Here is a 26270-nt window from a genome sequence, read left to right as displayed (position 1 = left end):
AGGGGCACACAGAATCCCCGAGATGGGGGGAGAGAGACCCAGGGCCCCAGGAAGCTGATGGCACCAAGCCACGGCCACTCCTCTCCCCAAATGTGAGCTCCAAATGGCAGTTCAGGGGTCTTCCTGGTTCCGACCCTCTTCACTGGCCCACCTGGGAAGCTCTGGAGGGAGGATGGTTCCCATGGGCAGAAATGCCAGGGGCACCATCTGCTCCCCGGGCCACCATCTTTGAAACATATTTGATCGAGGCCTTTGTTTAGGGGACTGTTTAACTTCCAAAGCTTTCACTGACTCACAGGGCTACCCCTTGCCTTCTCAAAGGCTTAGGGGTACAGGCAGGAAACAGCCCTGAGATTCCCATCCAGGAAGAATCTGGGGGGGGCAGGCCCAAGGTGCCGGCGGACCTCCTGAGTCAGGCTGGGGATGGGTGGTACTCCTCGTCGGGGCTCGGGCAGAGGGCAGGGGAAAGCCAGCAGTCACACAAACGACATGCAGGAGCCACAGGCACAAGGCATGCGAGGGGTGGGGGGGCATGCGGAGAGAGGGTGCCAGCAGCATGAGCAGCACCCCGCGGGGCCTGGCAGGGCCCGGGGCCCTCTGGTAGAATCCACCCAGCTTTGCCTCCCTGTGCAGGCCCTGGCTTGGCACCATCATCCCCAGCCACGTCTACCTGGCTCTGAGCTGGCCAGCCAGCCTGTCTGCACCCCACTCCTTCGAGGTGGGTGCTCAGTAGCACCCATTGTCCCCAGTTTTTATCAACTGAAGCCAAAGGGGAAGTTGCTCCAAACCCTTCCCCCTCTGCCTGTAAACTCTGCCCTCAGCTCAGCTGGGCTCTGGAAAAAACCCAGGTTGACTCATTCTCCTTCAAGACTGATGGCTGTCACCTCCTCCAGAAAGCCCACCCTGCCTGAGCACCCTGAGAGCTGGTTAGGGGCCTCCTGTGGTCTCCCCACTATCAAAGTGGATTGTAATTGCCCTGAAGGCAGGGGCAAGGTGGGGCCTCCCACAAGGGCTCAAAGAGGGCAGGTTGGAGGAATGAGAAATGAATGAAGGATGGATGCCTTTGCCCTCCTTGCCAGGGTGAGTGGACACTGGCTCCTATGCCCTCTGGCTCATGAACCAGCTCCTCCTTGGGGAGGCGGATGCACTGGGCTCCTGATGGAAGACCCCATCTGCAGGACCTCCAGGCCTGCTGGCCTGCCCTCTCCACTTGGTGGCCACATGGGGCCCAGGTGGGGCCAAGCTAGAGCCACTCCTTGTCCCTCTTTCCAAGCCTGGGTCAGGCCCTCAGGTGGATGCCGTAGGTGGGTCACAGGCAGGGATTCTGGGGGCATGATGGGGACCAAGGAGATGGGCTAGGAGGCATCAGATGAGTCAGGGGGCTAGGGAAGGAAGCAGTCTTGGCCACCCAGGAGAGGCAGACATCCCCACAACCGTCCCACGGCTGTACCAAGGGTGTGGCTGATGTGGCCTTGGGGGAGGGGCAGCCTGTGACCAGGGGCTTAAAAACAAACACCAGCCAGAGGGCCCAGTGGACCCTGCTGCCTCATGAGGTTCACAGACTGGGGCCCTCTCCTCGCAGTCTCCAAGTTGGAGCAGAGGTTCAGGACTGAGTCACCACCCCCGGAAAGCCTCCTCTGAGGTGGTCCCAACTGCTCCCTCCCAGGCTGGGGGGTGAGGTCAGGGGGAGAGGTGGGCAAGGAGGGAGAAGGGAGCAATTTGCCGAAGAGCATGACCAGTTCTCCCACGTTACACTTGTCAAGTTTTCCACGGGCCACAGATGACAAGGCAGCCTCAGCCCCTCTGAGAAGTTCTGTTCCCTTTGAGCATCTTTTTCCATTCTGGCTGCTGCCTCTGAGCATGTCCAGGCCTTTTAGCCAGTTTTTAAAATGGAACTTTTCTCTCTGAGCCGCTGGCTGAGGGGGGCGCTCAGCCTGGAGCCCACCAGTTAGTGGTCAGGGATGCAGGCCCTGGGTTCACATGACTCTGGGTTCAAAGCCAGCCCAGCCTCGCCAACTCGCTTTAGAAAAGTGGCTGGACCTCTTTCTTTGAGGCTCAGTTTCTCCACGTGTAAGATGGGATGGTGACGGCACCTTCCCTCTTAGGGTTGTTGAGAGGACTGGAGCAGCACCTGCTATGCTCCACATTAAATTCCAGATTTCCTTCTGAGATGATTGGGAAGGTTCTAACCCCAGCAGGGCTAGGAATTAGAGCTGACTGTCTATCAAACCTTTGGCTTGATAAAGCAGGATGACTTGGGAAAGAAACAAAATAAAGAAAGATTCAGATGGGCGAATTCTTCCCCGTAAAGGAAAAATTACTCTTCACTAAAGCAATCAAAAGGCCAAAATACTTTATAAGCTTTCATTTTTGAAGTTTTTGTTGATCAATTTTTCTGCTCACAAGAATCTATAGACTCACTAAAAGAAATTTGAACATGACTAAAATTTGTGAAGTAGAAATGGGAAAAATTCCTATGTTCCTTGCCCTCTTTTAAAACAATGGCAATTTGGTGACTGTGCCTTTGGAATCCGCCCCCCAAATATTATACATTCTTTTCTGAAACCTTTTTTTTCACAGTACACTGGGGAGGCACATGTGAATGGAAATAAAGATGCCTTGCCCTTTTAACGGCTATAGTTTTCCATTGTAGGCATGACACTTCATATGCATTATATAATCCGTCCCCTCTTGATGGACATCGGGGTTGTTTCCAAAATTTTACTCCATTTACATAATAACTGCTTTCCTTTTGGAATGTGATTCAGCAAAGCGTCACAGTTTTTATGGGTCTGTATCTAGTAGTCAGTCTTCTAGGAATCTATCCTAAAGAAATAATCCTAGAGAGAGAAAAATAAAATTCTTTACCTACAAAGATGTTCATTGTCAGGTATTTATAAATGCTGAAAAACCGGAGACAATTTAAATGACTACCTATAGGAAAATGGTTGATTTTATGATAAATAAATTCAAAAGAATAAATCTACTCAATAGAATATTATGATAAGCCTATTCAATAGATATTATGTAATCATTAAAAATGTTTATGTAGACTATGTAATAATGCATGTTATTAAAAGAAAAAGCAGAATGCAATATGTTTGCAGAGTGAATACCTAACAAAGTAAATAAACCTATGCATAGAAAAAAAGATTGGAGGACTAATTTAATGAAAACTTTTTGGAGAGTATTCTTGTAGATGTTACCAAAATTGGGCCTGCTTATACACATTGACTAGGCAATTCTATATCTAGAAATTTGTCCTAAAGAAACAACAGGAAAAGTACTACAAATACATCTACAAGGATGTTCACTACAGCACTGTGTGTAAAAGAAAAAAAAAGTTGAAAGAGCCTAAATGCCTGCCGTTAGGATACTGAATATATGTCATGGCACATTTCTACAGTGGAACGCAATTTGGCAGTTCAAGGGCATGATATTTATGTAGCTACATGCAAGGATTCCACTATGTCCTGCTCAGAAGAGTTCATGGGTCAGTGTGTGTACTGTGATCCCATTTTGTTTAAAACTGGTGTATATTTGTAATTAGGAAGGGTGAGCAGCTCGTAGTCTGTCTCTGGGGTTGTGGGAATACAGAGAATTTTGCTTTGTGCTGTATGAATATTTTTATAACAATCATGTATGAGCAGAACAAAATCAATTCTGATCATTTCCGTTTTTTAAAAAAGAGTGTACTTGCAAGAACGGTACAAAAATCTCACTGGGTCTGGAAAGGCAGGGTGGTTGCCTTCTTTTTATTTTTTGGTATTTTCCAAATTTTCTGTCATCGAAAATGTACTATTTTTATAGTTAAAAACTGAAGTTTAAGAAAAAAATTTAGTCATACCTTATCTTCTTTTGTAAAGAGATTTGAGGCAGCTTAGAGTAAACTTGATATTTTTCAAGTTTAACAAACATAAGATTGTGTTGCTTAATATTCATGATGCAGTGGGTCCGTGACTGAGATGTCATGATAAACACTATGCTATGGGGAGTGCAGCCCAGATTTATTCCACCTAGAACAGGCACTGAGTGGATGCTAACTCGCTCAATCCGTCCCCATTAGGCACAAAGTGGGTGAAAGTGAGGCAGGATCATGGAAGGTGCACGTGACCAGTGGTGTCTGGGCCACGGCTGTAGTACTGGTCTGAGGTGCAAAGTGGCGGCAGATGTGCCCACCTCCCAGCACAGGTGGCTTTCCAAGTGCAGGTGAGCCTGGGCTGCCCCAGAGGTTGATTCAGCTGGCTGGGCAGGGGCATTTGAATTCTGATTCTTATGCACTGTCCTCGGAGGAACTGCCTTCAGACAATCCTCAAAATGCCCAAAAGTAGACAAATAGGAAAAAGGCATCTAAAAGGTCACAGAAAACTCAAAAGAGGCTGACCCTGTCAAGTGCATATGGATTACTGCTAAGTAAGTGATCCAATATGCTTTTAGGCAAATTGGTTTTGAGGGGTAGGGATAGCTCCCCCACCCCAAAAGGCCCTGATTCCAGATCTCCTCCTTCGGCCTCCCTAAATCTCATTCCCACTCTACTTTTCTGAGACTCAATTTCATCATCTGTAAAATGGGGATAATCCTACCCACTTCTTAGAGTTGTTGAGAGGATTAAGTCAGATAACAAGGGCGCTTGCCCAGTGCTTGGCACACAGCAGGTACTCAATAAATAGTGGCCATCTCCTTATCATCAGTGTTGAGGTTGCCATTCTTACTGGTGGAAGGGGGCCACTGAGGATGCTTGGGCTGGAGCAAAGTCTTTGGCAGAGGCGGGGCTGCAGGGGTCAGGAGCACAAGCAGAGCCAGGGTTATAAGCGGGCACAGAACCTCAGGGCCAGGAGTCACCTGGCCAGCGTGGGCGTCTGAGGCCATGTGGACGGCCAAGAGGCTGTCAGACCTGCTCGGCAGATGGTTCTGCCCACGGGAGTCCGTGACCATGAGGAAGAGACGGCCAGGCCCAGCCCCGCCCTGGCGGCCGTCATACCTTTTCGCTACACTTTCTGATGGTGGACGTGAGCTCACTGACTACCATATCCACACACTTGATACTGGGCTCTTTGAGCTTCTGCACCTGCTTTTTCACTGTAGCTTCAAAAGCGAGGTCAGGTGTGAAGAGGCCCGTCCTGCACCCGGGGAGGAGGGGATGGAGGAGGAGCAGCCACGGGCGGGTGGGAAGGCAGGCGGAGGGGGTGAAAGCCAGGCAGGGCCCGGGCCCAGGGGGGTGGAGGATGGCACAGGCATGGGGGGAAAGAGAGAGACACCGACACAGAGAAAACGAGAGAGAACAGAAGACAATGTGAGCACGGGACCCAGCCCTCCCTACTGCCCACCCGGGGCGGCACCTCCCAGGTGCTGCCAAGCACCCCTTGCCCACCGGGCTCTTGTGGGTATGGGCAGCAGGGGCTTCTGAGGGACCAAGACCCTAATTAGTATAAGGCCCCTTACCGAGTTCCGATCCTCTCCCTGGGGCTTGGCCCCTCACCCCTCAGCTACACTGACACTGCCCTCTCTCTCTTTCCAATGCCATCTTTGTCACAGCCTTGGGTCCTCCTAAGGTGCTAACACAGGCCAGGACCTCACCTACCCATTCTGTTCAATTCTAGGTTTCTCAGCCCCTCCTACATTCACTTCATCCTGACTGCAAAGCCAGCACAATTCCCTACCTCCAGCAGGGTTGCTGCATCCAGCTGCCCAGGCTGTGCACTGCTCACCCACGGGCCCCCCTGGCAGAGCCTGCAGTGCACATGATGCGTCCTGGAGTTGCAGTGTAGCTGTCTGACCTCTACTCTCCAGCTCCCTGCTCTACACCTGCCCTTCCCTTTCTCCTCAAGGGGCTTCCTTTGCCTCTCCTCCAAAAGGGTCTGGAGGAACTCAGTCAGAAAGACAGAAAGAGAGAGAAGAGGAGGAAAGACAGAAAGAGTGGAGGTGTTGATAGAGAGGGACCAGGGCAGCAGTGGGAAGAGGAAAGGAAGAGAGGCTGATGGGTGGAATCAAATGAGCACTGGACTCGGAGTCCAAAGCCATGGCTTTGAGTAACAGCTCTGCCAGCTCCAGGCTAATATGACCTTGGACAAGTCATTATCTCCTGAGTCCCCGTTTCCTGTTGTGAAATGGAAAATTTCCCTGCCCTGTCCTGCCCTCTGTAGGTGGTTCTGTGAGGCTCCGATGGCAGAGCAGTGGAGGGCTCTGGCTCTGGAAGGCCAGAGGTGTGGGTGGAGAGGAAGGGAAAGGTCCCGCGGGAGGGTCCGGAGAGGCTGGAGTGAGAATGAGGAGGATGAGGCCGGGTACGTCACCTCTCCGCAGGGCCAAGGTCTTCTCAAGGTCCCTCCCTGAAGCCCCCAAAGATGACCCCACCTCTGAGGGCAGGGAGGGGGCTCAGGGTCCCCTCAAGGCTATTCTCCCTGAGCTGGGAAGCTCCTGCTGGGCTCTCAGGACAAATAGCCACCATCACGCCTGGCTTACCATGTCTAACCCCTTGGTCCCCTAGGCCTGGGGCTGGGGGTGGGTGAGGCCCCCTCAGAGAGGCCCCCTGTCCTGGCCTGCGGTGGCCTGCCTCCCCCACCCCGCCGAGGTCTGTACATGCTACCAGGAGGCAGTGGGGGCTGTGGGGAAGGAGCATGGCAGCGGTGCAGGACGGGGGCAGAGGTGGGGCCGGCCCGGCCGCCGGGTTACCTTCTTGGTGCACTGTCTAACGGTGCTGATTAGCTCCGAGATAACCATGTCCACACACTTGAGACACGGTTCTCGGATCTTCTTCACCTGCTTTTTCACAATGGTCTCAAAGGCCATGTCTGGGGTAAAGAGCCCCGTTCTAAACGCCCGGAGCGGGAGAAGGGCAGTGTCACAGGCCAGCTCCTGCCAGGAGTGCCAAGCCAGGGCCCCGCCCTGACATCCTGAGCTCTGCCCTTAGGGCCCTCCCCTCCCCCTCTCTGGGCTTCAGTGTCCCCATCTGTAAAATGGGCAGGAAGGATTCTAATGACTTTAAGGTGATGCTCTTTGAGGCAAGACAAGGTCTTATCTTTTATGTCCCTCCTCTTAAGATTCTGTCCCACAAAAGGTCCAGAAATGATTTGAAACTGCCGAACTGTGTTCTCTTTAAGAGCCTTTCTGGGAATAAAGCATTTTATTTTAAGACTAGCAGAGAGATTTATTTTCTGTGCCTTGGCTAATGCTGTTAACAATCTGTAAATTCCAAACTTTGGAGCTGAACCTGCACGAAAGCAGCGACATGTTGGTCTTGTTCACTGCCTGGCACATGGCAGGTGCTTTAAATTTTCTTGTTGCATGAACAGTGTAGATCAGGGCCCTGAAGGGAGGCTAAGTCTCTTTCTGGAGCTCTCTCTATCCCAGTCCCCCTTCCTGTCCATGGGCTTTGGGGTTGGTGAGGAGGGAGGTGGGTGTGAAACCGGGCCGACTTTGGGCTAACAGGAGAAATGGGTCTGGAGGGTTGAGAGGCCTCATCTGATCATAAGAGGACAGACCAAGTCCCTAGATGTTCCATCCCAGGCCCTCCCCAGTGGTTTAGGCAGCTTTCTGCAGCTACTTAGATAAGACTACGGGGACCTGTCTCATCCTGGGGATGGGCAGGGGCCTAAGCCCACGCAGTGCATTCCCCAGCCACCTGTGTCCTGGGCTGTGCTCAGGTAGTCCAGCCTCCAGGCCCTGATCCCAGGGACAGCAAAGGAGGACAGCAGGTTTCAGAGATGGGGTGTCCTAGGCCTCCCATCCACCTCCCCAAGCCAGAGCCTGTCTGAGTTGGGAGCCAGAAAATCGGGGGTGAGGGCACTGGGGACTAGGGCTCTTGGTCCTTCCTGAGAGAGGCTCACTTAATCACTCCCCATGCCTGTGCGCCAGGCCCCCTGCCTTCGTGTCAGCCCCCCTCCCAGGCCCAATACATGCCTAATGCCATGGATATTCTTGATGGCATAGCTGATCTCCCTTCGGAGTTCCTTCTCGTCAAACTCCATCTGTGTAGAAGAGCAAGAGGCTGCTGGTCAGGGCCTGTCCCAAGACCTGGGAGGTCAGGACAGGGAAGCCCCACTCCCAGGACAGAACCAGGGCCTCTAGAAGGGTCAGCAAAGATACCCTTGGTGGGGGTAAGTCCTGAGATCCTCCTGCCCCTGGGGAGCCTGTCCTACCTTGACCAGCTCAAAGGGGAAGCGCTCATGGAAGATCCGGTTGATACGGGCTCCCCCTGACAGCTCATAGGTGTCAATCTGGTCCCCTGATCCCTCAATGCGCTTCTCAAAGTCCACGGCAAACTGCTGGACCATCCTGGGGGGAGAGTGCGGTGGCCTGAGGGGGCAGCAGCTGCCCAGTGGAAGGCCCCCGGGAGTGCCCTGTGCTGGGAGGCTGGAGAGAAGGGGCAGCTCGGTGGTGGGGACTGAGGCACTGGGGGGGGGGCACTCACTGCAGCAGGGCCTTGGTCTTGCGTGCAGGGTCATCAGGACGGAAGTTCTTGTACTCTTCCACCTCCTTCTCGATGGACAGCAGCTGGCTCTGCAGCTTGTTCCGCAGCCCTGGCAGTGTGTCCCGGATGTGGTTCGTCAGTTGCTGGGGGTGGGGGTGGGACGAGGGTTAAGGCCACGGTCATAAACCCAGATGCTCACAGGGCCAGGCAGGGACCAGGTGCTGGGGACCCATGGATGTGGTGAGGTGGAGGGCTAGAGAGGCCACCCACCAGAACGGAGGCAGCCTGTGGGCAGGGCCTGGCATCCAGAAGGTGCTCACAGAGGTGTGTTAACTGAATTAATGAGTGAATAATGTAATAGTTAACAGAAGCCAGAGTCTAGATTTTTATTTGAAATTACCTGATTTTTTACTAACTTAATGTTTTTACCTGAAGTTAAACACCACAAACACCAAATGAAATGTGTCTGCGGCACCCCTTGTGTGCTTGGGGTTTATGGCCTCCCTTAAGGTAATTATCAAAGTTCAGGGGCTCCCTCTGGCTGGGTCCCCATACACAGTATCTCCCTGAACCTGCCCAATGATCCTATGAAGGAGGGTCTTACCACCGTCATCACCATCTTATCATCATGAGCAGAAACAGTAGTTCAGAGAGAGGAAGGGAGTGTCTTAGTGGGTGAGGGACAACCTGGGATTGGAACCCAGGTCTGTGGCCTCCAGGATCCCCAATTCTGCCTCTATGCCACACTGTTTCCCCACTTCCCCCTCCAATCACACACATACACACGCACACACACACAAGTGCCTCAGTTCTGGAAGCCCCGTTCCAGATGGAGAAAATCCCATCCTAGGGAAGACCCTGGAATTGCTCATCTTGTCTCCACATCAGCCTCTCCCCATGTCAGAAGGAAACAAGGTTTTCAGCCCAGTACCCTCTAATCCTGGCCCCCAACCCTTGTCAGTGCCACCCTCCACACAGGTCTTGGTATTCTCTGCACCCTGGAGAGTTACAGAGCTCCCCTCTCAGGGCCCAGACGTGGGAAGGTCAGCAAAGCTGCTGCTAGCGTGCTGTGGGACCGTGGGTGTGTTGCTTTGCTTTTCCGGGTCTCAGTTTGTTCATCTGCATAATGGGGTTGCTAACCTCTGCTCGTCACCCTCACAAAACTCTTAAATGATTCTGTTGTCATACTGACTCCGCCAGGCCTCATCTTGCCCCAAGTCCCTACCTGGTTGAGGACCTTCTGCAGGTAGGGGGTGCCCATGCGGTCAGCCAGGTGGCGGTAGGATGGGTGGGAAAGGAAGAACTTGCGCTCGGCGGCCAAGGCAGCCGTGATATCTTTCTTGCCATCGATGTCCTTCTGGCTCCGGTTCACCACCCCAATGTAGCCTGTGGGCAGAGTCGTGGTCAGGGGCAACCAACCAGGCTGGGGATGGGGAAGGGGAAGGGGAAGGGGAAGGGCAGTGGAGTGAGGGGAGTGGCCTGCCAACCTCTGCGCAGGGGGAGCAGCTTGTTCTCCAGCACGTCACGGGCATCTGTGCCCTCGTCCATCAGGTCCAGCTTGGTAATGACCCCGATGGTGCGCTGACCTGGTGGGGGCAGCAGACAGGGCTGTCTCCATCTACACTGGCCCTCACGCAGGAGACCCCACGCATTCCCACTCCTCACCCTGCTCCCCCATCTCCCTGCCCACTCCCTTGCTTGCCCACTGCCTGCCTCTGCGCACCCACCATTCATTCTGGTGGCCAAATGACTTTTAAAGACCCTGCAGTAGATTCGCCTTACACTGAGAATAGACCCCCTGGCTGCCTTGGCTGCTGGTGGGAGCCTACCCTGGGGGTCCACCTCCTTGGCGATCTTGAGAGCATCAGAGTTGGCCAGGTCGGAGTTGGCTGGGGACACGGCCAGGATGAGGCAGTTCTCCTTGGTGACGAACTGCATAAGCATGTCCCGGATCTGGAACTCGATGTCAGCAGGTTGGTCGCCCACCGGGACCTTGGTCATTCCGGGCAGGTCCACTAGGGTCAGGTTCAGCACTGGACAGGGAAGCGAGCGGGAGGACTCAGGTGAGGGGCGTGGCCGTGAGCGGGCGGATTCAGGAACGGGGCGGGCGTAGCGGGGATCCGCTGGGAGGGCGGCGGTAGGATGACAGGATTAAGGAAGCGAGAGATGCTAACGCGACGGCCCGTTGGGGGCGCGGTAGGTGGGCGTGACCACGGGGGTGGAGCTTGTGGGGTCAGCGGCGGGGTCGCTGTGGGGGCGGAGTCAGCAGGAGACGCGGAGCCCGCGTACGACGGGGCCAGAAAGGGAGGGGACAATAAGGCCCCAACGGGCGGGGCTGATCGGGGTTGCTCAGGTTGGGGGCGGGGCCACGCCTCACCGTGTGGCGAGTAGACGCGGAGGTTGATGGGCACCGGTGAGATACCCTTGTTGGTGCCGGTCACCCGGTCGGTCTCAGCCTCGATCTCCAGGCGCACCTCCTCGAAATCGGTGAATTTCTTCCCCTTGCAGTGCAGGAACTCGGCATATTCTGCCCCAGAAGCGGGCGAGAGGGGGATCAGAGAGGTGTAAACATCACAGCTCCGAACCCACCCGGGTACATCTTCCACTGGGGTGGGGCAGCAGGGAAAGAGACCCACACATCCCCCAAACACTGCCTTCTCTCTCCTCCCTCCCCACAATAATGCAATGCCTCCATTACGCATTTTTATCCCCACTGTCCAGATGGGAATTCGAGGGCCAAAAATCACACAGCAAGCAAGTTCAGCGGCTAGGCTGGGCCTCTCCTTGAGGTGGGTGGGTGGCTGGAGAGGCCAGGATGGGCTGCTGGCGGACGAGAGCACGTACCTGTGGTAGCATTGACCAGCTGCAAGACCAGGGGGCGACGGGTGACGATGCCAGATCCTCGGGGTAGGAAGTCTCTGTAGTACATTGGGGGTGAAAGGAAGGTCAAGGTCTAAGGAGACTCCCTCTATCCCAGGGGCACCTGTCCTGTCATTAGGAGCTCCAAAGCTCTCCCAAACTGCCCCCCACCAAAACACACCTTAGCTCAAAGGCTTGAGGTCACTAAAGGGAGATGGCAGACAAGAAAGATGATAGAGCCTTCCCCAAGTCCCCTGGGTCACGGAATTTATGCATCTGAGCTGCCAGGAGACAAGAACAGCACCCCCAGACCTCTCTTAGATATGCCCTGTGTTGGTTCTGAGCCAACAGGAAGTCCCTGCCCCAATCCAGCTACTGCCATTCAGCTCAGGAGGCACTGAGGCACTGGGTACCCCACATGCCCAGGTGTGCAGTGGCCACAGAGTGGACGTCAAGGAAATGGAGCTGCACCCCTCCCCTCCCTTCCACTGTCGGGAAGAGCAGCATCTCACTTCCCTTTCCAGGGTCCCCATCTGGCTGGAGTTGAGGATGAGGGGATGGGGGAAGGAAGAGACAAGGAAAAAGACTCATGCTTCTTAAGTGCCTCCTGCATGCTGGGCTCTTGGTAGGCAGTATCTCAGGGACCACACAACAGCCTCATGGGGTAAGTGCTGTTATTATCCCCACTTTACAGATGAGGACTCAGAGATGTTCAGGTTACAGGGCCAGTATCTAGCAGAGAAGTCTCTGGACCCAGGTCTGTTTGATTCAGTGAAAGCTCCCTGCACCTTCAGCTCCCCACAGACCCACCTCTGAAGGACTGAACTGAGGGGTCCCAAAGTCAGCCCCTACCCTAGACCTGATGTATCTGAGATATCTGCTCGTGCAAATGGCAAACTCAGCAGTCCTTCTGGCTAACTCTTGTGGGTGTTGATTCTCTGTCCTGTCAGCTCTTCTCACCTCCCCACCCACTTACAGTCCCACATAGGCCAGCAAAAGCCTGAGGGTGGAGGCTTTTTCTGGGACCAGGCTGTCAGAATCTACAGTCATGGGACCCCCTGGACCCAGGAAAGGGGAAGCAGGCTGGAGCCTAAGGGACTGTAGGGATCCAGCCAGCCACTTCACCCACAGACAGACACATAGGCCCAGGAAGGGGAAAAGACACACCCAGACTCCTACAGGGCTTGCACAGGGCCACAGCAAGCTTGGGGTCTCTTGCCTCCAGCCCAGGGCCTGACCCAGACTTACACAGCTTCATGCATCCCAGGGTCAGGGCAGAGGGTCCTACAGACAACCATAGGCCCAGGCTCCTGGGTTCAAGGCCAACTAGTTGGGCTCTGGGGAGTCTTCTTCCATCTCCTGCCCTCATCCTGCCCCTCCTCTGGGGAGATTAGAGGCTAATGGGGAAGACCTGGCCACTTTAATGGGGAAGGAGAAGGATTATAAATCCTGCATTTCTTCGTCATTTCTCGGTGCCAGGCAAGCACTTTTCATTTTTGCAAAACTGTGAGCTTCAGAAGGGCGGAGCTTGCATCTTTCTGCCCACCAGTGTACCCCAGTGCCAGCACAAGGCTTAGCACAAGGAAGGTAGTTAACAAATGTTGACTCAATCCCCAAGAAATTAGAACAGTGCTCTGATATGGAAATTGTCATTTTACAGATGAGGTAACTGAGGCTCAGAGAGGTGAAGTGACATATCCAAGTCACCCAGTTAGGAATGGCAGAGCTAGGATTCAAACCCATATGTCTATTGGACCCCAGAGCCTGGGAACTTCCCTGTCAAACTCTACTCCCTAAACCCGAGAAGCCAGACTTGGTTTTTTTCTGTAATCCAATTCAATTCAGTCTAGGACATATTTGGGAGCAGCTGCTCTGTGCCAGGCCCTGTGCTGGGCTCTGGGGATGGGAGGTGATGAGTCAGAGTTCCCTGCCTGAAGGAACTCACAGTGTGGTGGGAGAGACAGACAAGTAAACAGATAATACGATGCAGTGTGACATGTGCTGGAACGGAGGTGTGCCAGGCAGCCTAGGGAAGGAGGCAATAGGGGGTGGGGGCAGGAAGGACTGCCTGTCTCTGTCTCTCCCATCCTTTACTCATTTGAGAAGGTGACCCCCCTGGTATTTGGGATCTCCCAGGACTGTGGAGATGGGACATTTGTTCTCACAGAGGCTGGGGTGGACATGCGGGACCCGGATCCACCCTCTTCCCCACCAGCATCTCACCCAGCTCTACCATGGCAACAGCAGTTGCCATGGCAACAGCAGGAGGGGCTGGGAAGGATGGGACTCCTTAGAGAGAGCCCCTCATGTTGACACATGGACCTTCCCTGGAGCTCTGAGAGGCCTCCCCCTGCACAGATGGGCCACCCTGGCAGGCCTGAGGGGTGGAGGTCAATGAGGTGTTGCAGAGACAGTGCAGGGAGCCTCAGACCCAGCTGGAGGGAGGGTGTCAGGGGTCTGGAGAGCCTGCCCCCAGTCAGTGCTTCCCAGGGCTACTAAAGGACAAGCAGCTTATAGGAAATGGAGATCAAGAGGGCAGGGCCACGTGTAGTAGCAGAGCCCCTGCTCAGTGAAGGCTCTCTCGGGGCCAGTGTGGGCATGGCCCAGGTTCTCAAAGTGAGGCCCTCACATGGCCTGCATCAGAATTCTCTGGGCAGCTTGTTAAAAGGCACATTCCTCAGACATGCTGGGTGAGAATCTTGAGGGAGGGGTTGGGAGGACTGGGAGGAGAGGAGGGGTCTGGATTTTCAACACAATCCCCATGTGATTTTCATGTTCCCTTTCGAGTTTAAGAATCACTGGCTTAGTGGTTAGAAGCCAGTGCCAGGCAGGGGCCCTGGGTTCAAATTCCCCATTCCCCAGCCTGATGCCCTTGGGCAAATTGCTTCAATCTCAGCCTCAAAGTAAACCGATATTATATAAACTGAGCAACATCATATACCACATATGGCCGCGGTGGGATTCATGGAGGCTTTTCCCGGAAAGAGCTGAGCCCATGCCTGGTGCAAAATAGGCGCTCAGCAGTTTCAGGAGGCTGCTGGGGAGTGCCTTCTGTTCTCAGCCTCCTCCCTAAGAGGATTCCCAAATCTCAGCAAGGAACCCTAGATCCTGAAGAACCATCTGCCTCTAAATCAGACCTTGGGATTCTGACCACAAAATGTTAGCTGGAAATGATGGATATCGAGCGGGAGAAGCTTTCAGAGACCATCTTATCCCATCATCATTCCAGAGAGTGGGACAGAGGCCCAGAGACAGGCAGGGAGCTGTGAGGCCACACCGTGATGGGACAGGTGGCCGGAGGCTGCTTCCCAGCCCCACGTCTGCAAGAGCACCAACCGATCCCCCATCCGGACTGTGAGCACCTCATCCCTGCCGACTTCCCATGCTTGGCCCAGGCCTGGCACATAGGTGTTCAGGCGATACTCAGAGAAGCCAGCATGGGCATGGAGCTCCAAGGTCTTGCCCTTCACCCGGACACACTGCCACAGCGCTCTGCGGTGGCCCTGGAGCCTCCCCAGTGGGGATTCGGGCCTTATCTGGCCTCCAGACAGCCCAGCTCCTGCTTAGGTTGAGGTAGGACAAAACAGGTGTCCAGGAAAAAGTATGCCAGGCCCACCAGCCTTGGTGGCTGTGTGGGAGGGGTGCACTGGACAGATGGTGGTTTCCTGAGGCAAGGCACCCAAACCTGAAGCACAGGGAGGATTAAATAAACACCTCAGGGCCTCCAAGTGCCACACACTCCCTGTCTGAACTGGCACTGTTACCCCTTCTGGAGAAAGTATGCCATAGGTCTGAAGTGACCCCCACCCCTATTCTGGTACCTGAAATCTGCGGACAGGCCTCAGGGACCCTGGTTCCTAGGTTGTGTTGAATGCAAATGATGCCAGAAAGGACCAGGCTTAGTCTTCTATTCCCCGGGCTCTGAATTCAGACAGGCCTGGTGCTGAACGACAGGGCTGCCACTTCAGAGTTGTGTGGCTATGGACAAATGACCATACCTCTCTGAGTGTCAGTTTCCATATGGGTAAAATAAGTTGCTGTGATGCTTATAAAAGTTAATGCCCGAATAAATAGTAGCTACTAGGGTTATAAATAATACAACTGTTGTGCAGAAAATACAGGCTAGGCTCTCACAAGCGTGTCACCAAACGATGCAGCAGGGAGGGAGCTGGAAGGTGGGTCTCCTGGGGCCTGGCCAGAGGAGTGGGTGGGCGGGCCGGGATATTTCCTGCCAAATCTTGCCCCTGGAAGTGGCAGGCAAGGGGGGTGGGCAGGCTCTGAGATGCCCTCTGAAGCACATGGAGCTGGGGCGGAGGTGGGCATGGATGAGCCAGGAAATACAGGTGGGAGGAGGTGAGGCTGCCTCCAGGCAACAAGCCCCTCTCTGTTCCCGCTGCCCCAGGAGGCCGCAGACATGCCCACTGCACACAGCCCATGTATTTCCAGTTGAGGTTGGAACATTTCAGGGCAGTCCTGGCCTTGGCTTCCCCTGGTATTCTGACGTCCTGAGAGCAGGGACTGGGCTGGTCCTGTTTACTCCCGTATTCCCAGCACCCGGCATGGAGCCTGGCAGGGAGCCACCACTCGGGACACCCCTGGAAGCCAAAAGATGAGCTCCTCTACTTTTCCCACCATCACCCTCGTTGTACAGATGTGGAAACTGAGGCCCAAAGAGGGGAAGAGTTGTTACTCAAGATCACAGTGCAGGCTGGTGACATGGGGGGACTTGTACCCAGAGCTCTGGACTCCAAGTCTGGTGCTCCCTCTACAACAACCATTTTCCCTGTTAGAGAAAAACTATGATCTCTCTTTCCATGCTTCCTACCTTTCTTCTTTGCTTCTTTCCTTCATTCCTTTCTTTGAAGTATTGATGACTTTATATTTTCAAAATAGAAATAGATTCCTCTTTTGCCCCCTCCTTTTAAAAACCTTATGTTCTCTCTTTGAAAAAGTGTTTAAAAAATAAAATACAACTATTTTCCCAACACCTGGGGATCACCCTTGTAAGCATGTTCTCCAAAATAATAATGATCATGGTGCACGCTGATGGGTCGCTGGCTGCTGGCCAAGGGCTCTGCTGGGGGCTTTAGGATCCACATCATCACGAGGCTTCTTTTTGGGGTGAGGGAAGTGTTCTAAAATTAGATTGTGATGATGGTGCACAACTCTGTAAATATACTAAAAGTCATTGACTGTGCCCTAGAAACAGATGAATTTTATAGCAAGTAAATTATATCTCAATAAAGATGTTTAAGAAATCTGTGTCCTCTCTGTTGCCCCTTGCGTGGCTATGTGAGGTCAGTGTGACCAGTTTCCCCAACTGAGGCTCAGAGCCAAAGTCGGGGGCTCCTCAGGCACCCACATTCACATGAGGCTCCTCTCCACACTCAGGTAGCAGCTCTGCCTGCCTAACAGCTCATCATGGATAGTCCCCAAGTCACTGGTTATGGAGCTCCTGCTGGATCCTTATTTCTTACCACCAGCAGCTTGATGCTAAGGACTTTTAGTTCCACCACTAAATTATTTCCCTGCCCCGAACCACAGTTTCCCCATCAGTGAATTGGGACCCAATCCAGTAGCTCCCTCCTAAGGATCGTTGAAGAAATACCCTGAGATCCTGGCTGTGGAAGGATCTAACAGGGTGCCCACTGGTGGCACCACGAGCCACCTAAGTGCCTGTCACCTGCTAGGCGCCTTGTGTGCACTAGAAAGCATTGAGTTCCTTCACACTCAGAACTCAGGTCAGAGGTGCGCAAGCATTCACCTGCTAAGACTTTTCTGCCCATTCTGGCTGGTGGCCTCATTTCCCTGCGCTCAGAGCAGATTCATCTGAGCCAGAGTGGAAGAAGGGTGCCCCAGCAATGAACAGCAAGACGTTCACAGGAAGCGTACTTGGGACTACTGTCTGCCAGGAGCCCTCAGCCCAAGGCGGTGGGCCTCTTTCTTCTTCCAGAGACCCTCACCCTGGGAGAAACTGAGGGCCGGGTCACAGAAGGAGAGGGTGGTCAGGGAAGTCTTCCTGGATGTGAGACTTGGGAGGATGAGCCAGTGAAGGAGGGAAACGGGAGTGGTGAAGAGCCTCCCAGGCAGACAGAACAGCACGCAGGAGTGAGAAACAGGCATGGCTGTTTTTCCCAAGAACAGCAAGATCCCAGTGGACCAGCAGGGAGCAGCTGCGGGGGAAGCAGGGCTAGGTGAGGCAGGCTGCAGGGGCCCGGCTCAGGAGAGCTCTGCTTGGAGGGCAGGGGGCCAAAGGGGGCTTCAAGCCGAGGGGGTCGGTTTGGGAGGTCAGAGAGAATTCCATGCTGTCAGATGGAGAACCAGTTAGCGGCAAGAGAGAAGGCTGCCCAGGTGCTGAGACAAACTGGTAGCAGCCGAGGGAGAGAGGGAGAGGGACAGAGGCAGGACCCACAGACTCGGGGTGGGCTTGGGTGGGGAGGATAAGAACAGGGAGGCTGATCCTGGGGCCTCTGTCCACTGAACACCTTAAGGCCAGTATTCCTTTTTCCCGTTGCCTGTAGTCATTTCAAGTTGCTAGAGCTGTCTTCCCCAAACAGCTCTTGCTCCTTAGCCAGATTTCAGTCCAGGAGGGGGTAAAAGCCCTGGGACAGCAAAGGAGAGGGTGGGTAGCAGAGGGTGGGCATTCACATGGAGGCAGGAGACCATGACAGGTTCCTGTCCTGTCTGATTCCATTGCTGTGTGACTTCAGGCAGACTCCCTACACTCTCTGAGCCATTTTGCCATCTGAAAACGTGGGATGTCTCTGTGCTTCTCCTGTAACAGGCTGTTGGTTCCAAGAAGACAAAAACAGGGTGATTGGGGCCCTGACACTGGGGCCCCACACTTGAGGGGTCCCTCTTTGGATCTCTGGCTTCACCCTACCTATGCAGCAAGGTGTCCCCAGGGACTATGGGTAGGTGCCCAGCTGCAGCTGTGCTCCCCTGCGAGGCCACACCTAAGTGCCCTGGCCTTCCCTCCCAAGCAGCCTCAGGCCCCTCTCCAGGGTCTGCACTCCTGAGGCTGCCTTCACTGCTGGGGGGCAGCCCCAGGGCCACAGGGGGATCCCTTCTGGGGCCATGGGTGGACTCGTGCATGAGGGTGAGGTGTCCACATGGGAGTCCCCAGGAGGCCTCTTGCGATGTAGGATGGAGTGGGAAGAGACAGGGCAGCCTGGAGAGAGGAGCCACCTGTCCCTGCCTTCCTATCTCATCACAGAACTCTGAGGAGTCTGAAATTCTAAATCCAAACCCAGCCTGCCAGGTTGTTGTGAAGGTGTGTTTGTTAAGTGGGAGGGCTTGTGTTGTAGTTAATTCCATAGCCTGATTTATAGTCCTCTAGCCCAGAATATTTAGGCATATGGCACGTGGGCCCCTGTTCCTGCTCCTGCTCCCCACCTGATGACACTGCCTATACTGACCTCCTCCGCTCCTTCCTGCCCCTCTGCACCAGCCTGCTGCATCCCCTGCCCTGAGGTTGCAGCTCTCTGACCCAGCCAAGGCCTGGGAAATTCGATTCTCTTGGAGCTGGGATCAGATGGCATCTGCCAGAGTTTCCTTTCATTCCCAGCTCCTTGGGGCCACTGAGTGGGGCGGAGGTTTGGGGAAGATGTCCTCTGGGTGGGATGTCACGTGAGTCTAGCTGTAAGTGTGCACTCAGCATGTGACAGGTGCTTGTTCTGAGCACAGAGGCCAAGCAGAGCATGGCTGCCTGGCGGCACAATGGGCTCTCTGGATGGGGGCGGCTGTCCAGGGGTCACTAGAGCCTCCCTGACCCTCCTGGTCTCACGGCGGCCTGTGCACCTCACTCAGCCCCACTGCCTTCTGTCCTCTAGCCCAGTGGCTTCCTTTCTGCCTTGGGCCTTTGCTCAGGTGGGACCCTATACCTGGAGTGTGTTCGCACCTTTGCCCGACCAAGTCCTGTTTTTGTTCAGGTCCAGCCTTAAATGGCACCTCCTCGGGGGCCTTCTTGGCTCCCTGACAGCTCCCCTCAATTCAGTATCAGGCTCCTTGTACCCTTCTTCAAACATACAAGAGTTCTTTGTGTGATTCAGTGTCTGTCTGCTGCACTCAGCTGGGAGCCCCCCAAGAGCGAGGATGGGTCCATCTTGCTCCCAGCTGTATCCTCAGGGCCTGGCATGCTGCAAGCGCCAAGGAGATGCCAGTCCTTTCCCACCTCTCCAGCCAGTGACTTTCTACCCACGATGTCTGTTATCCTCTAGTCCTCTTCAGCCTTAGTCTCCAAATCTGTGAAATGGGACCACTAAGATGGGTCTCAAAGTGTCCAGAAGAAAGGACAGACCTTAGTAATGAGGAATGACCTGTCCTCCATGCAGGGGCTGGGGCTGCCCAAGAGAGGGGCTCTCAGAGGCCAGAGGCCGGCGCCGTGCTCATGCTGGGGTGAGAATGGGGAGAAAGGGCAGGGGATTGGCAGGAAGCAGGTAGCCTGAGCAGGGGTAGGCAGAGTCACCAGAGAAACCCAAAACCTTGCCTCCCAGGATGCATCTTGGGCTCTGGGCAGAGGCTCACCCACAAGGCCCCCTATTCCCTGCTGGGTGGAGAGGATCCTCGTCCCAATTCCCACTCTAGCCCACCTCCCAGTCTGCACCTATGCCCACTGCAGGAATAGAGCCAGCCTGTCCTCTGTACCAGGCCTTACCCCGAGGGCCTCTCGGGAATTTCCTCATACTCAGCACAATCCCATGAGAGAGGTCATATTATCCCCATTTTACAGATGAGAAACAGTGGCTGAGCAGAGTTCAAGAAATATGCCCAACGTCCCTCAGCTTCTACTGGCAGAGGTGAGCTATGAACCCAGGCTGGATTCCAGAGCTTGAGCTCTCAGCCCCAATGCCACATTCCGCCCCCAACACCCTCTGCCCCCCTTAGATTCCCCAGAGGCCAGGAAGGTGCAGAGGGTGGGCACCTCCCATTTGTCCGCTTGCCTGGCACCAGAGTGAGCGAGGCCAGGGGCACGGGAGCCCGGAAGCCTGTCCCAGGACACCGCACTTTTGGCACCATATGGGTGTTGTGGGGAGGGAGCACACAGCCAGAGGCAGACAAATGGGAGTCTAGTGCACCCGGCATCTGCTCGTGCAGTGCTGGGGTGTCCTGAGGCCCACGCACACTCCTCTGTCTGCATTTACTCCCCAAATGAGCTCATCCACTCATGGGTTTAAATCCCATCTCCACACAGATGACTTCCAAATTTATATTTCCAGCCCATCTTCCCCCTGAGCTTCCGACTTGCATCACCACACTGCCCACCTGACATCTCAGACTCAACATGTTCAAAATCAAGCTCCTGATCTTACCCTCCCCCGCCCCCAAACCTGCTCCTCCCGTACTCGGTTAATGGCACCAACACCCACACAGCATCAAAGACGCCGAAGTCATCCTTGACTCCTCTCTCCTTGCCCTCCACATCCATCCACCTCCAGTCTAATGGGACCTTCCTCTAGAATATATTGTGGAGCCCACCCTTGTCCTCTCCTGCTAAAGCCCTGGTCCAGGCCCCATCACCTCCTGCCCAGCCCAGCAGCCTTCCTACCTTTCTCCTGCTCCCTCTCTTGCTTCCCTCCTCAAGTTACACACTTGCTGGAATCAGCTCATATCACTCCACTACTTAAAAGCTTTTGACAATAATGAATATGAACTCAAATTCCTCACCCTAGTCTAAGGGCCTCCAGATCTATCCCCTGCCTAACTCTCTGATGTCATGACCCCCTTGCTTGCCAAACACAGGCCACAGTGGCTCCTGTCTATTCTTCAAATACAAATTTGTTACTGCCCCAGGGCCTTTGCAGTTGCTGTCCCCTCAGCCTAGAAGTGAGTCCTGCTTCTCCTGGCTAGTCACATGGCTTCTATTCTCAGATGCCACCACCTCCTAGAGACCTCTTCTGACTCCCTGTGGAAAGCAAGCCCTTTCTCCTCCCAGCACTGACCACACTCCAGTTGTCTTCTTCACATATATGCTCGTGTGTTTACTATTTCAGAGATTCCTGCTCTGCAATGCAAAACCTTTGTCTTTTCTACTGTGGACGCTCAGCGAATGTCTGAATGAATTAGCCTCGGTTTTCCCTTCTGTAAAAGGGGACAAAGAAATAGCTCAGACCCAGACAAGCCCTAGCTGGGTCCTGGGCAGCTGCTGGGCCACTTGCACTGCAGAGCTGACAGCAGGGCCCTCCGGGGTGCCCAGGAGCCCAGGCCAGCCTGCAGCAGCCCCTGCTTCCCCTGATGGATTTTCCACTTCCTCTCCACGGGGCGTTGGCTCCTGCGAAGCCCCAGGAGGCAAGTCTGTTACCATGTTCGGGAGTCTGGTGAGCCAGCCCTGGGAGGTGAGGTGGGGCCCATAAGGGAGCAGGCAGGGCTGGCTGGGGGCCCCACTGAGCCTCAATCTCCCACCTGAGCCCCAGCCTGGGCCTCCTCCGAAACGCTGATGGGGCTCAAATAATGCTTTCCCACCCACTCTTCTACCTCAGGCAAAGCCCTCCTCCTCTGCCCTGGGCCCGCGTCCTCCTCTAGGGCCACTGCCACGGGGCACTGGGGGGGCCAGCCAGTGGGCCTGGGCCACCTGGGGCAGAGTTCATACCCCGCTTCACCACTTGATAAACAAACTGTCCCCAGTCAGCCTGGCCTGCCACGCTGCGTACTCCCTGGCACCTCTGTCTCCTGGACAGTGAATCCAGGTCTGTCCTGGTGTGCACAGACCCCCAAGCCTAACTGACTGTCAACGCCTCCCTCCCGTGCGTTTATGCCCATGAACCCACTGAAGCCCACACTGCCCTCTCAGGAAGGTAGAGCAGTGGCTGTCAGTGTCGCCATCCCTCAGATGGGGGCAGTGGAGGTCCACACACCCGCAGGTCTCTGTGCCCAGTTCAGGGCCTGGCTCCCGGAGGCTTACAAGGCCGAGACTAGGAACTGGGCTTAGGAGTCTAACAGACGCTGCCCTGTCTGGCTGGGTGACTCTGGGTGAGGTGTCTAACCTTGGGCTCTCAGTTTCCTCATCTGCAGGATGAGCATCATTGTACCTGCCTCATGGGGCAGTTGTGAGCCTCCCGTGAAGCATGGTACAGGGGGCATGGGAGGGGCCCAGGAGATGGAGCTGAGGTCGCCTTGCCCTCCATACCCCCTGCCCAGAGCACACAGCCTGGCACAGAACAGGTATTCAGCTAATGTCCAGAGGATGAAAGGAGTGTGGTTCATACCCTGTGAAGTGCCGGATATCCACGAGGGCCTTTTAAAGCACTAAGGCCTCAGAGCCTTACTGTCTCCAGAGGACCCCCCACCCCCTTACCCTGACTGCCGGGCCATGAAAGGGGTCCATCTATGTGTCTCTGCAGTTTGGGGGTCATGTGAGTAGGAGGGGGGCTCTGTGGGGGCCGGTCTCCAGGAGACAGATGGCCTACTGCTCTGCTGACCAGGTGGGCCCTGCCACCCCCACAGTGGCTTTCCAACACCCCACAGATACACTGCTCCAGTCAGGACTGGTCCCTCTCACTCCTACAGCTGGTACTGGGCTTCTCGGGTTGTCTGAGAGGCAGGAATAACCAACCAGTCCAATTGTCCACTTTAGTGATGAGGAAACTGAGGCTCAGAGAGGGCAAGTGACTCGCCTGAGGTTTCACAGCAGAGCCTGGCTTGGACCCAGGAGGTCTCCCCCTAGAAGTGCTGTCCTGAGGGAGGCGCCTCTGCCCCTTTCTCCTGTGTGCCAGTTTCCTTAGCCCTGAAGGTCACTGGAAGAAAGCTAGGGTTTCTGAAGGTAAGGAGGGGGATGACTGAATGGGGAGGTCAGTGTCGATTCTCCTGCTTCCCCCCTCAGCCTGCCCAGCCCTGCATCCTGCCTCCAGCACCAGGAGAGCGCCATCCTCCTCAGCACCCCCAAAATGATATCTGCCTGTCCTGTCTTTGGGGAGCCAGGGGGATGGAGGCCGGTGTCACTACCGTGCTGTGCCCCTAACCTCAGGACCCTTTGTCTTTGCTGTTGCCCCCCAGTCCCTGCCACCTGGCCCTCCCAGCGCCTGCGGGATCAGAGGCAGGAGGGGGATTAGGTTTTGCAAATGGCTCCCCCCTCCCCGCCATCCTGCTTTCCTGTCTTAGTCATCTGCGCCCTCCACCGCCCTCCCCCTCCATTACAATCCCTCCGCCGGGCCAGGAGGAGCACGACAGCGACGGGCGCCCCCGACCCGGGGCGGCGGCGGCGCAGGGGGCCGACCGCTCGGGAACGCAGCGGACGCGGTGTCTGCGCGCCCCCACCGCAGCCGCCGCGCTCCCCTTCCTCCCCGCGCCGCCCGCGCCTCCCCCCGCCCGCTGGGCCGCGGCGCTGCGCACGGACGGCGGCAGAAGCCGCTGAGGTGCGTGTGCGCGGCGGAAGGCTGTGCGGGGTCCCGGGCGCCCACGGGGCCGTGTCTTCTCCCGGGTGTTTTTTGGGGTGGGGTGCTGTCCCTGCCACTGCCCAGGAATTCCCATGGGGCGGGGGGAGCTGTGTTCCGAAGAGCCTAGGGTGGGGAGCACTGCCCCGGGGGTGCCGCCCGCTCTGAGGGCCTCCCGGAGCCGGAGGGAGGCGCTGAGGAACGCAGGCCCTCTTGGTGCCTATACTGGGGCAGCGGGCACCGCGCTCTGCCAGGGGCTCTGGGCACAGCGCTGTCTGCCCTAGAGGATGGCGCAGAGAAGGGGGGCGTGAGACGGCGGACGGCGGCCTGACGACGTGTGCCGTCAAGCGGGGGGCGCTGTCGCCCCTGAGGGGCTCCGGGCGGGGGCAGGGCCGCCTCCCTCCGGCTGAGGCCGGGGCGCGCCGGCCGCCGTGCAGCGAGCGCCAAGGGCTGCGAGGTCGCGGCGCCGTCGGGGCCGGGGGCAGAGGCCCAGGGGGCCCGGGCTGGGGGGTCGGCGCTCCGAGGTGCGCCGCTCCTACCTGCCTACGAAATTCTCGAGCACGGAGCTCTTGCCGGCGCTCTGGCCGCCCACCACAGCGATCTGCGGCAGGTCGAGGTCAGCGTTCTGGCCGATGGCGGAGAAGGCGTCTTGCAGCCGGTTGACCAGCGGGATGAGATCCTCCATGCCGCGGTTGCCCATGGCTGCGGCGGGCCCCGCGGGCTGCGATCCGGCCGCCGCTCTGTCTCCGGGCTACGGCTCCGCCGCTGCAGCCGCGCGCTCCGACTGCTGGCGCCGCGGGCTCCCCCGCCCCTCGGGGATGCGAGCGGAGCTCTGGTCCAGCATGCCGCCAGAGGGAGCGCGCGGCGCTGCGGACCTGCCGCCGTGCGCAGGCGCCACCCGCGGCACCATGGGGATTGTAGTTTTTTCCTTCTGCGGTGTTTGGGGCGCTGGAGCGGTGTCTGGGGGTGTGGATGCTGCACCCCAGCTATCATTACTGGGAATGGGCGAAGTATCACCCTTTAGTACCAGGCCTCTGGGATACTGCTTATGATTTCCTCACTGCATCTCGCAGATAAGAAAACCGAGGCTTGGAGAGATGGGCCTCCTCCAAGGTCACGGCCTTCTGACCTGGACTTCCACTTGGCATCACTGCCTTCTACTCTAAGTTCTGACACTAATTCATCTCCTCATACCCCTTTCCACCTTTGTGCCCCAGTCTCCCTGGTTCTAGAAGGAGAAAGAACATTAATTCAACAAACACTCATTGAGTACCTACCTGCCAGCCCTGTCCTGAGAACTGAGATAGAGCAGTGACCAGACAGACAAGGTGTCTGCCCTCACAGATCAAACACTCAGGTGGTGGAGACTGGCAGCAAATGAATGAACAGATAATTGAAATAGTAAAAGGGAAAATAGTTTATACTAATGGTGATGGAAGAAGTAAATGGGGAGTGAAAGGATGTATCCGGGTGGGATAATCCACTTTAACCTGGGAGGAGTTATAGGGGCTCTCTGGGAGGTGACATTTGAGTAGAGGCCTAAAGGATGAGACAGAGCCAGTCACAGGCAGATCAGGGGAAAAGCACGTCAGGCTGAGTAAAAGCAAGTGAAAAGGCTTTGACAGTTGGAGAGCCTTCTTGGGAGCACTGGGACTTCTTGTCCTAGAGGGTGGCAGTCTTTTTCCCAACCCATCAGGGTGGTGGTAAAACAGTGGGATGGACTCCAACAACACTACCATTTATCCCTTTCACATGAGACCCAGGGGGCCCCAGGTCTCGCCATCCACTTCTGCATTTAAGGATCCCAATTTGGACTCCCCAAAAGGAGGCTAGGAAAGAGAGGTCGGCCTACCCTGTGCTTTTGGGGGTTGGTGGGTCACTCTGTATATCAACAGGGAAGGGGACACGGCTGGGAGAACAGTGGCCTGTGAATCAGAGACTGTCATCTGTTCACCCATTTAATGCATATTTATTGAGCCTGGCACTTTGCCAAACCTCAGAGATAAAGCAGTGAGCAAGATGGACTAAGAACTTACCCACACGTGGCTTATACTCTAATGGAAACAGAAGGACAAAGCACAGATAAGCCAATAAATATGTCAGATGAGTGCTTTGGAAAGTAAGAAAGCTGAGGAAGATGGCGGGTAAGGGCAGTGTGGTGACTTTGTGTAGCGTGGTCAGAGAAGGACTCTGGTAAGGTAAACATTTGAGCAGAAACCTGAAGGCTGTAAAGGAGTGACCCATATAGACATCTAGGGGAGGAATTTTCCAAGCAGGCAGAGGGGAATGAGCAGGCCCTATTCCAGGACCCTGGCCTGGGCCTTGGCAAACTGTGTGATCCAGGTCCCACCACGTCTCTGAGCCTCAGTTATCCAATATGGGTAATGAGGATAATGGTAGATCTGAATGCCTGTGAAGTGCATGGCCCCAGCCTGGCACTCAGGAGATCCTTATGAAATCATTGCTTTGAGAATGCTGCTGGTGATGACAACCCTCTAGACGGCTGGAGCAGCCACTATACACGACATGCATCCTAAGCAGCTTCTCCAAGCCAGCCCATTTTTATACTTTGAAAACCAGAGAGGGCAGAGATAAGACCTGGAGTGGGGCCATTAATTTGGAGAGGGGTGCAGTTT

General features: G+C 55.4%; 1 protein-coding gene across 25 annotated transcripts in view; it reads right to left on the bottom strand.

Moving 5' to 3' along the window:
• Positions 1-24455, bottom strand: part of DNM1 (dynamin 1) — a 41508-nt gene extending 17053 nt beyond the window's left edge. For 11 of the 25 annotated variants that reach the window (XR_008996644.1, XR_005030555.2, XR_005030556.2 and 8 more), the window contains exons 1-10: positions 24174-24455; positions 11252-11325; positions 10785-10934; positions 10237-10440; positions 9895-9993; positions 9633-9793; positions 8408-8550; positions 8136-8271; positions 7897-7964; positions 6670-6808 (exon numbers count right to left, since the gene is read on the bottom strand). Coding sequence is in view for 17 of the 25 variants with exons in the window: in XM_036913769.2 (XP_036769664.1) it covers positions 6670-6808; positions 7897-7964; positions 8136-8271; positions 8408-8550; positions 9633-9793; positions 9895-9993; positions 10237-10440; positions 10785-10934; positions 11252-11325; positions 24174-24334 (1335 nt within the window). In the remaining 8 variants the exon portion in view is untranslated. Of the gene's footprint in view, positions 1-4981; positions 5121-6669; positions 6809-7896; positions 7965-8135; positions 8272-8407; positions 8551-9632; positions 9794-9894; positions 9994-10236; positions 10441-10784; positions 10935-11251; positions 11326-24173 lie in introns of all 25 variants that reach the window. The other 14 variants (XR_005030558.2, XR_005030561.2, XM_057499089.1 and 11 more) reach the window with 3 other exon arrangements.
• Positions 24456-26270: the final 1815 nt, after the last annotated feature.

Source organism: Manis pentadactyla, chromosome 3 (genome assembly GCF_030020395.1).
Source record: "Manis pentadactyla isolate mManPen7 chromosome 3, mManPen7.hap1, whole genome shotgun sequence".
Taxonomy (NCBI): Eukaryota; Metazoa; Chordata; class Mammalia; order Pholidota; family Manidae; genus Manis; species Manis pentadactyla.
Note: the sequence above shows the minus strand (reverse complement) of the source record. Positions and strands in the feature narration are given on the sequence as shown.